Here is a 12,671-nt window from a genome sequence, read left to right as displayed (position 1 = left end):
GGGGATTTATTATGATGGAATATAGGCTGAACTGGATGGACAAATGTCTTTTTTCGGCCTTACTAACTGTTACTATGTTACTATGTTAGAAGGGTTAAAAGTTGACCAGCGATTTTTTTTTCCTTTTTACAACACCATTTTTTTAGGGACCACCTCACATTTGAAGTTACTTTGAGGGGTCTATATGATAGAAAATACCCAAAAGTGACACCATTCTAAAAATTGTACCCCTCAAGGTGCTCAAAACCACATTCAAGAAGTTTATTAACTCTTCAGGTGCTTCACAGGAATTTTTGGAATGTTTAAAAAAAATTAACATTTAACTTTTTTTTACATAAAATGTACTTCAGATCCAAGTATCCAATTTTTTTTTTTATTTTCCCAAGGGTAACAGGAGAAATTGGACCCAAAAGTTGTCCCCGACCCCAAAAGTACACTGGCACCCCATATGTGAAGGGGAACCACTGTTTGGGCGCATGGCAGAGCTTGGAAGGGAAGGAGCGCTGTTTGACTTTTTCAAACTAAAATTGGCTGGAATTCAGATCGGGCGCCATGTGGCGTTTGGAGAGCCCCTGATGTACCTAAACAGTGGAAACACCCCACAAGTGACACCATTTTGGAAACTAGAACCCCTAAGGAACTTATCTAGATGTGTGGTGAGCATTTTGAACACCCAAGTGTTCACAGAAGTTTATAACGTAGAGCTGTAAAAATAAAAAATCATATTTTTTTCACAAAAATTATCTTCTCGCCCCCAATTTTTTATTTTCACAAGGGTAACAGGAGAAAGTGAACCCCAAAAGTTGTTGTCCTTTTTGTCCCGAGTACGATGATACCCTATATGTGGGGTAAATCACTGTTTGGGTGCACAGCAGAGCTCAGAAGGGAAGGAGCACCGTTTTGACTTTTTCAATGCAAAATTGACTGAAATTGAGATCAGACGCCATGTGACGTTTGGAGAGCCCCTGATGTGCCTAAACAGTGGAAGCCCCCCAATTTTAACTCCAACCATAACCCTAATCTTAGCCCTAACCATAACCCTAACCACAAACCTAACTCTGACACACCCCTAACCCTAATCCCAACCCTATTCCAAACCTTAACTTTAGCCCCAACCCTAATAGGAAAATGGAAATAAATACATTTTTGTATTTTTTTTTTTCCCTAACTAAGGACGTGATAAAGGGGGGTTTGATTTACTGTTTATAGCGGGTTTTTATATTGGGTTTTAATGTTTGGCAGCTGTCACACGCTAAAAGACTGCTTTTATTGCAAAAAATTGTTTTTGCATCACCACATTTTGAGAGCTATAATTTTTCCATAATGTGAGGTCTTGTTTTTTGCGGGATGAGTTGACATTTTTATTAGTACCATTTTCGGGCACATGACATTTTTTGATCGCTTTTTATTACAAGTTTTGTGAGGCAGAATGAACAAATCAGCAATTCATGAATTTCTTTTGGGTGGGGCGTTTATACCGTTCTGTTTGTGGAAAAATAAGGCAGTTTTATTCTTCAGGTCAGTACAATTACATCGATACCTCATTTATATCATTTTTTTATGTTTTGTCGATTTTATACAATAAAGAGTATTTTGTATAAAAAAATAATTGTTTTTGCATCGCTTTATTCTGAGAGCTATAACTTTTTTTTCGCTGATGATGCTCTATGGTGGCTCATTTTTGCAGGACAAGATGACGTTTTCAGCGGTACCATGGTTATTTATATCCGTCTTTTTGATCGCGTGTCATTCCACTTTTTGTTCGGCGGTATGATAATAAAGCGTTGTTTTTTTGCCTTTTTATTTTTTAACGGTGTTCACTGAAGGGGTTAAATAGTGGGACAGTTATAGGTCGGGTTGTTACAGACGCGGCTATTCTAAATATGTGTACTTTTATTGTTTGTTTTTTTATTTACATAAAGAAATGTATTTATTGGAACAATATTTATTTTTCTTTATTTAGGAATTCTTAAAAAAAATATTTTTACACAGTATAATATATCTTTTTTTTACTTTTTTACATTGTCCCAGGGTGGGACATCACTATATAAAGTCAGATCGCTGATCAGTCCCTTTGCACGGCACTGTGTCAGATCAGCGATCTGACAGGCATTGAAGGAGGCTTGCCGGTGCCTGCTCTCAGTAGGCACTGAGAAACCACCTCCCTGCAGGACCCGGAAGGACCCCGCGGCCATCTCTGATCTGGGGGCCTGCAAGGAGGAGACCCTCAAAACAACATAATCACATCGCATTGTTCTGAGGGTCTCAGGGAAGCATGCAGGGATCCCCCTCCCTGCGCGATGCTTCCCTATGCCACCGGAAAGCTGCGATCTTGTTTGATCACAGTGTTTCAGTGGTTAAAGTGCCAGGAGCAGTCCGTGACCGCTTCTGGAATATAAACGTAAAATAATTTACATAATAGGTGGAGAAAATCTGCAACATCAAAAACTCTCCAAATACTCATCGCGGGAATATATCCTAAAAGGGCAAAATAAACTCATTTGCCGCCACATGGTGTCTATCATACAGCACAGTATGACATAGTATTCTAGAGAAGAGTTCCTCCAAACTGTGGCATCCAATGGGGCAAGCCACAATTTCCTTCCTGTAATTTGATGTGAAACCCTCGGTATGCCCCTATGTGAAATTAAAGGCCTATGAAGATAGTGTGCCCAATATTTTTAAGATTTGAGGTTGTGTTTAGGCTCAGTATACCCATGTGTATGAAGCCTTAGGGCTTATTCACACTTCAAAATTTTCATGTACGAGAAAAACCGAGTTTCGTCAATGATTTTCATCAGAGTTTCATCAGTTTCCGTGATGAAGGAAAAAATAAGTTTAAGTGTTGTGTGAAATTTTTGTTCATTGACCCATAGACTTGCATTGCCGATTTTGATTCGACACATGGATCAATACTTGACACTTCTCCGTGATTTTGCGTGAACAACTCATCCCATAAATAATCACCGGTATGAGTGCTATCCATGAAAAAATAAACGGATAGCACTTGTACATGAAAAACTGACATGTGAATGAGCCCTTACTTTTACAGGTAACATGGGAATCTGTCCAATCAAACTAGCTAATCCTCCCCACACTGGATTAACGCTGGTAACCCCATATAACACTTTTTATTCATTATTTCACAACCTTAAATCCTCTGAGCATTTTAAGACTTTTCACCCAACAAGTGACTGGATTATTTCTGGTAACAGTTTGTGTTCTCTGGTGTCTTGTGTGTAGGTTAAAAAGGCGTCTTAACATTTCCTGAGAACAACTTGTCAAAGTAACACCACTAATGTCCTATTGGGAAAATAGAATAGAAAGATTTTTTTTTTATTAATTTCATTTTTTTTTTCCCTCTGCAGGAAAGGAATCCGTGGACAAAATTCAGCCAAAATCAAACAGCATTACATATGGGACTTTGCTTAATTAGTTACTTACACAGCAGCCAAAGCGGAAAGATGAAAGTCAAAGAAAAGGGGTCACGGAGTAGCAGCGTTTATTTATTGCCTAAGATTTTCAGCGCTGCGTCGTGTCTGTGTCTCAGATCATTTTGTGTTCGGTTTTTATGTGTTTAATGCAAGAAAACTTGTTAAGTTTTCTCTAGAACCTTTGATGTCTTTACAGTTTCGAAACTCGAATGCTGCACAATCTCAAGAGTTTGGACTGGTCTTCATGTGCTAATGATAAGCTCTTAGCAGTCGCTAACAAGTTACCATACTTGTTTTTGTTTTTGTTTTTTTTTTGTCACAACATCTCAGGGAGGTGGAAGTTCTGTAAAAGACATGTGTTCATGTTTCTAGATACCTCAAGAGAGGGTTGGCAGTAAGGTGCAAATTTTGCTTTAATTTGCTGGTTAGTTGACGTTTTGTTTTTCCCAATTTCGAGCCCATTAACTTGACTCCAAAATTAATATTACAACGTTGCACACAAATCGCATGAAAGTCGCATGACTGTTGCTAATGAAGGTGTAGATTATATGCCGGACTACATCGGAGATTGGAACTGTTGCATGACTAGAGTGTATGTGTGGATTGCCCCAACGGAAAAATGTACCTCCTCTGCAAAGGAGAGTAGGTGCAGGTAGCTCTGTCCCCTAGGCACTCGTGATTCTGGAAACTTCTTCTACTAAGGAGATATACAAGAAGGGTTTCTAGTAGAAGTCTATACCAGTGTTCTCCATCTCAATACCAACCAACAGATCATGTTTCTATGACTTCCTTAGTATTTCATGAGGAGATAATTCCATCACCTGTACAATACAAAGGAAAACATGATCTGTTGGTGGGCCGCGAAGACTGGAGTTGGAGAACACTGTTCTACACAACTAGACTGCCGTCTCTCTTGACTTTGTCACACCAAAATTTTTTACATGGGATGTAAGTGCATTCATATCTGGAGATGCACTTTAAGGGTGGTTTCAAATTAAGTGTTTTGAGAAAAAAACCACTGCAGTTTTGCAGCCAAAGCCAGAAGTGGATCCAGCAGGAAGGAGAAGTATAAGTCCTTGCAAGGATGAGGACTGAGGCACCAGCCAACGACAACACCACTTGTATAGCCTTATCCCTTTTTTCGAGGTTGTGCAACAGTTGGAAAGATTGTGATGCTAATGCTTAAAAGTATAACGAAACGGTCATTAATAGAAGCAGAAAGAGCAGCACTCGGCAATCCTTTAAAATGGACCGTCCTTTACTTTTCAAATCATTGGGACATCCATGAGGGTGCAGGGTGTAAGAGAGCCCTGTGGTCAGAAGTTTAAGTCCTTTTTTTAGATTTTCTCTTGAATCAACTTCTGGCTTAAAAAACTTTTCCCAAAAAGTACTGCGTGTAAGACCACTCTAAGGGTATGTGCAAATGACTTCTTTTTCAGGAGGAGTCCAACTGGAAACCACCTGAAGAAGCAACTCTAAACCGCCCCCCAAAAAACTGAACATAATGCACAACAATGCTGTGCACTTGTTGAGTCCTTAGTTACATCTTTTAACCCCTTCAGGGTTTGGAAACTGTGAAGCGGTTAAAAGTATCATGTTCATTATTTGGGCGGCTTCCGCTTTCTAGTTACAATATAAACTATAGAAAAAAAAGACGATAAAACCACCAGCAAAGCCGCTTCAGGAAAAAGACCGCCATCTTAGACCTGAATTGGCTTCTCCTAGGAAAAGTGTGTTGGTGCCTCAAAGGCGATGTGCCCATACCCTAAATGGATTTCACCTACAGTAGAAAAAATTATCCCATTCACTTGCATTGTCTTGGCTGTAATACAGCAAAATCTTTCATGAAAAAAAATATATATATATTCCTAAATCTAAATAACCCATTGATTTTTCTGGTTGGCTGGGTTAGTGAATATATAGTTGTAAATGTCCCTGAGAGCAGGTGGCAGTTTGTACACTTAGTCATATCCCATCTATGGCCACGTCCACATGATCAGTATTCGGTCAGTATTTAAAATTCGTATTTATAAACCAAAACCGGAAGTGGTTGGAAAATACAGAAGTGGTTCTGTTCTGTGCGCGTGGAGTGCCAATCATGCTAACGATCATTCTTTGTGCATGGTTGTGGGGTTGTTTAATGACCTCAGCTCAGTAAGTCTATTGACATGCTAAAACCCATTCGAAGTGTTAAAGAGGTTGTCTTAGGTTAAAATCCCACTCTTGTTCACAAAATCTGAGGAATTTTTAATTCTATAGTTTACAGCTCGATACTTAGGTCACCGGCCACCCTGCCATATCTGAGCAGCAGGTTACCTGGGTAAGGTGCACATGCCGCTTGCTCTATGCTTGAGAGCCTGATAGTGCCACCCTGAAGCTGACTGGATCCGGTTATCTTCAGGGTTTCTCCATTTTTACATGGAATATTTCCCATCGCAATAATCTGTAAAATGTCCACAGCTTCTCTAGCTCCTCAAAAAAATTGCTGATGTGTCAATTTTCATTTTGACAGAACATGGAAAAAAGTCTCCCATGGACTGTCCAGGTATATATAACTGGTTGATCACTCTCCCCATCAGCGCTGTATAGGAAGGGCAGCCAGGCGGGCATTTCTTCAAAATGGAGACACCCAACTGAGATAATACTAGAAGGAAGCCATGCAGTGCTGAATGCTAAACCAAAGTTTGTGTTGCCTGGAAGTTTTGATGGGCGATGGTATATGACAGTAATTTCCTCCATATAATCACTATATTCACATCAGTTATGGTTCATTGTATTGGAAATTCTGCATATATAGTATTTTTTGTTAAAAGCTGCTATGTAACCAAGTGAAGGACCTTTCAGAATTATCCGTTCCTTGTTCGTTTCTCACCCCTAATTCCGTTTTGTTTGTTGATGTTGTGTATTTTGTTGCTTTATTCTCCTGTCTATAAAAAGGTGCTGAAACGATCATCTCTGATGTATCTGCATACGTTGTAAATATGTAATATGCACAGAGCCACTGTATGTTTGGAGAGCAATAAACTGGAGGTAGATCTGATTAATTTGTGTTTAATGTTTCTTTCACTAAACAAAAAGCCATTTTCTATTTTAATATACATAATATACATATTATGCGGTATATTAAACTGGCCTTCAAAAAAATACCCTTTTCTATGAACCAATGGAAACCTCTACTTACTGACTTCATATTTGTGCATTTGGGTTCTCACCACTAGTCAAAGACTAAACTTACTGATTTGTAAATACATATTATAGTCTGGCCATACATATACTATTAGCCAAGCACACCACCAATGCCCGACTTTTGAATGATGGTGTCTTGACTTTCTCTTGACAGATGTTGGGGAATTAAGGGTCAGGTTGTTCAATATTAATTTGTTCTTTTCCTTCTTAAAGGACATAAGACCATCGGTGGTGTCTAGCAGCTCCTTACTCTTTTCTTCCTATGGAGGACACATGAACTTAGATCAAGAAGAAAGGGGTCATCAAGGAAAAATTGTTCCAATGCTCCTTTGGCCAAGTGCAATCGAAAGCTTATGTCAAGTCTTGCTGTTTTTCTGAACCCCCGTGACAAGCTTCCATTTACTTCACAGCATTTTTTTTTAGTGTCTGCTATACTCAAAAAAGAAAAAAAGCCTTAAAGAATCATCATTCAATTCTAGACATATGTTCAGTCACTTGAGCATTTTTCTTCTGCTTTAGAGGTTAAAAAGTTTCTGGTGGGAGAAAACAAAATGAATGTTACTTCTTTGAAACCTCAACTGATGGAGAAGGTCCAAACTAAGCATTGTCCAATCATCAGAAGGTTGCACAAAAAGAATTAGAAAATAAAACCAAAACCCTCCAAAAATGCTTCTGGAAATGAAAGGAGCATTTGCTGAAGTGGTTACCTGGTTTCCATAACCCAAAGCTCAAGACAATCTTGATTTTTCGTACTCCTCAGATTTTGCAATGTAATTGGCACCCCTACATAACAGTGCTCAGTACCCAACACTATAGCCACATAATACCCACACAGTTCTGACAGCTTAAAGCTCTCCCCTGTTGTGCCACAGTAATATTGGCAATTACATAGCCATGGCCAAAGAGTAGTTCCCGAAAGAACAAAGCCCATAGAAATGTACCAGCTTGATACGTGACCGTAGGAATAAGCCAGACACCGCATAGTATTCTGAAAAGTCAGTATAATTCATCTTTCTGACTGATTTCTCTTGTCATGCCTTGTTTCAAGTAACTTTTTTTAATTTTATTGTGAGATTTTCCTCTAATTCTGAAGTATTAGAGTAATCCTACCCTGTCAAATTGGATTTTCATCTAGTCCATTGGGACAATCTTGCTTTTTCTTCTCCTCTGTATGCGGATACAATCTATCAAAGCAGCGGAAGAATTTATTTTGTGGTTTGTTCTTTTATTCATCAACACTGCACTATTACCTTTTGGGAAATCAAACAGATATTGATTCAGAGGAAACCTATTAGCTGGACGCCTCTTAAAACACTCACGGAAGGTTATGGGATGTTAAATGTCTTGCAATCCCCACAAGAGAAAACAATTTGAGGAAAAGATTTTTTATATTAAATCGAACAATTTGTAGTGTGTATTGAACCACAGATGGGTAGTAGTAATTGACCATGAAATTCCTGGTCAAATAGGGTGAACTTATCTGTCAGCAAAAAGTTATACAGTCTGCTGTTTTATATGATTTGTTGGAAGTATGGGAAAAAAGTACACTTTTCTCATGGCAAACCACAGCTGTTTGCTATAGTCAGTAGAGATGAGCAAACCTTTCAAGGTTCGGTTCGGCGAACGTCACAATGTTCGTCAAACAGTTCGTTGAACGTACCCAAACCCCAGTAAATTCAATGGGAGGCAAAACCAAACATGCACAAACCACCTTAAGGCTATGTGCACACGTATAATGGTCCACTGCGGAATTTTCCACAGCGGATTTGATAAATCTGCAGGGCAAAAACGCTGCATTTTTGCTGCAGATTTATCGCGGATTTACCGCAGATTTTCCGCGTTTTTTTTTTGCAGATTTCACTGCGGTTTTCTATAGGAGCAGCTGTAAAACCGCTGCGGAATCCGCAGAAAGAAGTGACATGCTGCGGAATGTAAACCGCTGCGTTTCCACGCATTTTTTTCCGTAGCATGTGCACAGCGTTTTTTTGTTTCCCATAGGTTTACGTTGTAATGTAAACTCATGGGACACTGCTGCGGAAACGCTGTGGATCCGCAGGGTTTTCCGCATCGTGTGCACATACCCTAAGGGGTGACAAAAAGCTTCCCAAACAGCTGAAATAAGGGGCAAACACCATGAAAAGTGGCATCAATTGACCCACAGTAGAAATTTGCTAATGGCACAGCAGCAGTCAGCCTTGGTCAATGCATAAGGTATCGGGGTCTGGGCCATTGAAGTTTCAATTAAGACGTGGGTAAGGGAGCGGTGTAAGCCTTCTATGCTGGCAGCCCTCATACCTCATGCAAGAGCTCAATTTTTTTTCCCCAGCCACACTCAGATGGCACAAACATCAGTTCCATAGAGTACTATTGGTCGAAAAATGTAAGGATAGTTGCGCAGGTAGTTGAGTGAAAGTAAGTGCAGGCCTGCCAGTCTGAGAGTCCTACTGCTATAGACAACACACATGGAGACCCATCTTCCACTACAGTCATCCCACCAGAGGGAGACCCAACTTGTAGTCTCCACATTTCTACAAATTGTCACATACCACTAAAGTGGCATCAATTTCCACAGAGTAGAAACCGTATAATAGGCCTCTGATACACCTTTCACTACAGTTAACTCACCAGACCCAATTTGGAGTCTCCACAATTTAAAAAATAGTTTGTAACATCAGCAGCAGTAGCAACAGCAGGCACAGAAGCCACGACAAAGGTGTCACAGACCGTAATAATGCAAGATCAATGCGTGACACTAAACGTGACACCATTGCCTAGTCTGCCCAGTCCGCGCCTGGGGTGCAAATGTCATTGGAGATCCATGACTTATTCCTTTTAATGAAAGTTAGGTAGTCTACACTTTCAGGGTACAGTCAGATGTGCTTATCCATCAGGACACCACCAGCAGCTATTAAGGCACGTCCTGAGAGAATGCTGGCTGCCGGGCATGACAAAACCTCCAAGACGTGACAGGCGAGCTCCGGCCACTCTTCCATTTTTGAAGACCAAAATGCAAAAGGGTCCAAATTCCCACTGATGGCATTGATATTGATCTCTGGATACTCCTGCACCATCATGTCCAGACGTTCACAATGTGTCAGACTTGTACTCTGTTCTGCTGGTGCACGGGCTGGTCGGTCTAAAAAAAAATGTGTGAAATGACTCACAGAAATTGCTTATACCACTTACACTGCTGCTAATGTTTTTGTGGTGACACATTGACGGTCCTGGGATTGGAAGTCTATAACCTCACTGAAGTGTGTGCCTCACTTCTGTCTTGGGGAAAACCACTCTTAAGATTGTCTACAAGTGTGTTTCGATACTCCAGCATTTGTGTGCCCCTTTCCAGGTGGGGAGGCATCTGGCCAAATTTTCTCTTGTACCGTGGATCTAGCAGAGTGGCAACCCAGTAGTCAGCACAGTTTCTAACTAGTGATGAGCGAATATACTCGTTGCTCGGGTGATCTCCGAGTACTTCGGCATGCTCAGGGATTTAGTTTGTCGACACAGCTGTATGATTTGTGGCTGCTAGACAGCTTGAATACATGTGGGGATTGCCTAACAAACAGCAGAATGCTGGCCACAGTTGTGGCTGAGGATGCAGTGTTTGTCGTGGATGCACCACTCCATGTTTGTATGGCAAGCCACAACTTAACCCCCTAGTCTTCCTCCACCACCACCTCTGCTGAGCTACTCAGCTGCGTGCCTCTGGGTTAACTTCAAGTGGGATCTACAACCTTATCGTCATCCTCTCTGTTCTTCCACTCCTCATCTTGAGAGTAACCCTCATCCTGCCCTGACACCACAGTACAGTCTGCATGCACCACAAGTATCTTGAGTCTCAACAGGTTCACCTCCACCCCCTGGGGGTTAACATCTCGTCTCCAAATCTAGTGACTGAGGTAACACTGGTCTGGGGAGATTGGTCTCTTTTTTGGTAGCAGACCATGCAGACTCCAGTTCTGCTGCCAACTTCATCCATCAGTATCTGGTTCTTTCACTACCTACACAACAGCTCGAATATCCTCTCTCTATTGCCACTGTGGATGGACAACTCTTGGCAGAACTTATCTAATGTATCACCCTCCCAGTCATGTTGCATATTGGAATCCTGAATTCCAAAAAGATTTTGCTCTACATACTACCTATATCAATGACCTCTGTTCTCCTGAGTCTTTCATGGCTGCGCCTACATGGGATGATGCCTGGTCCACTGGTCAATGGGTACCAAATGGTGCAAACAACTCTGTTTTGTCGAGTCCCATCCTTCAGTGCCTTTGAACCTTTCTTCTCTGATCACCTTTGCAGACATCTTTTGTGAGAAGAAGACAGTCTTGCTACCTCCAAGACCCTACGACACTTCCATCGATCTTCAGTCTGGTACCTCTGCGCCCTGGGCCTGGGTGTATCCTCTATCTCTACCTGAGACTTGGGCCACGTGTGAGTACATCCAAGAGAGGTTAGCCAATGGATTAATATGTAAGTCCTCTTCTTCTGATGGTGTCGGCTTCCTCTTCATGACTAAGAAGGATGGTTTCCTACATCCCTGTATTGATTATTGAGGTCTTAACAAAATCACTTTAAAGAAGTATTCCCTGTCTTTGTCCCTGTGAACTACTATTTGATAGAAACCTTGGAGCAATGATCTTCACCAAATTTGATCTGCAATGCAGTTACAACTTGATTCATATCTCTAAGGGCGACGAATGAAAGACGGTCTGTGCAATGGGCCTGCCATGTTTCTGGAATTTAATGACATCTTCCCGAATCTCCTCTACATTACATACCCATACCCATTGGAGGCATGTCTGTCAGGTTCTGCAGCGTCTTCGAGAAAATAATTTGTTTCCCAAGTTTTCCAAATGTGTCTTTGAAAAACCCTCCTTGCCTTTCCTTGGCTATATGGTTTCCAGTCAGGATCTCAAAATGGATGCTAAAAAGGTTACTGCTTTTCTCTCCTGGCCTCGTCCCCAAGGAATGTGGGCCTTCCAGTGGTTCATTGGTTTTGTAAATTTCCACAAACAATTTATTCCGAACACTTCGCGTCCCTCATGGCACTTATCTCCATCTTGACCAAGAAGGAGACTAATAACACTTTGTGAATGTATTTCCCAGCAATATGAGCTCCTGAAGGATGATGATGGAACTCGATATTCTGATTCAAGGATGAATTTATTTCTAACTAAAATACAACCGGTTTCGACTTCTTAGAGTATTCCTCAGGTATAATGTCATGCATATAGACAGATCTATCTGAACACATTTTATAGCAGATCTATTCGTCAGACACACCCAGGTACTCAGATATGCAGGAATTTGCACTCTGAGGAAGCTAACAAAATTCATATAAAAAATAAATTTTATACTTTTCTTTTTTCCCCACACAAGGAAGAAAAAAAGTGTTAAAAAAAGTCCACACTAAAAAAAATTTTTTACACAAATTCTTCACTAAAATGATTTTTTATTTTCTAAGAGCACTATAAATATAATTATACTATATATAACATTTCTTCTTTTAAAATGTTATTAAACATACTGAAGTGTGATTTCATGCTAAAATATAAAGTCCTACAAATATATACATTATAACCAAAAAAAAAACTTCCATTTTTCATATTGGGACTATTTCCAAATGCCAAATACAAATTTTCGAAATTTCATTCATATCAAAACTAAGAAAACTAATATGCAATCTTGTACCTGTCAATTTATTTGCTTTGTACATCATATACCTTCTATATAACATCATTTAATCCATCTGGGTATAATGTACCCAGACGGAAGATCCAATATGATTCTTTCCAGTTTAACTTTTGTACCCTATTAGTACAATTCACAGGTATTTGCTCCAACGGGGTTACAGAAATATTGAATGTTTTATTATGCTTCAAACATAAATGCCGGGACAAGCTCTGTTTTAAAAAGCCATTTTTTGTATTGTGTCTGTGGCCATTCATACGGGATCGTAAGGACTGAATGGTCCGACCCACGTACTGCAGGCCACAGGCACAGGTAATGACATATATCACTCTAAGAAGTCGAAACCGGTTGTAT

At 40.2% G+C, this 12,671-nt stretch overlaps 1 protein-coding gene across 2 annotated transcripts in view; it reads left to right on the top strand.

Annotated features, from left to right (window-relative positions):
* Window positions 1–6,932, top strand: part of NIPAL2 (NIPA like domain containing 2) — a 195,916-nt gene extending 188,984 nt beyond the window's left edge. The window contains exon 11 of one of the 2 annotated variants that reach the window (XM_069731639.1): window positions 6,834–6,932. In XM_069731639.1, coding sequence (XP_069587740.1) covers window positions 6,834–6,859 — 26 coding nt within the window. In that variant the 3' untranslated portion in view covers window positions 6,860–6,932. Of the gene's footprint in view, window positions 1–3,368; window positions 6,475–6,833 lie in introns of those variants that run through there. The other variant, XM_069731637.1, reaches the window with a different exon arrangement.
* Window positions 6,933–12,671: the final 5,739 nt, after the last annotated feature.

The sequence above is a fragment of the Ranitomeya imitator genome, chromosome 6 (assembly GCF_032444005.1).
Source record: "Ranitomeya imitator isolate aRanImi1 chromosome 6, aRanImi1.pri, whole genome shotgun sequence".
NCBI lineage: Eukaryota > Metazoa > Chordata > Amphibia > Anura > Dendrobatidae > Ranitomeya > Ranitomeya imitator.
This window is presented reverse-complemented; position numbering and strand designations above follow the sequence as displayed.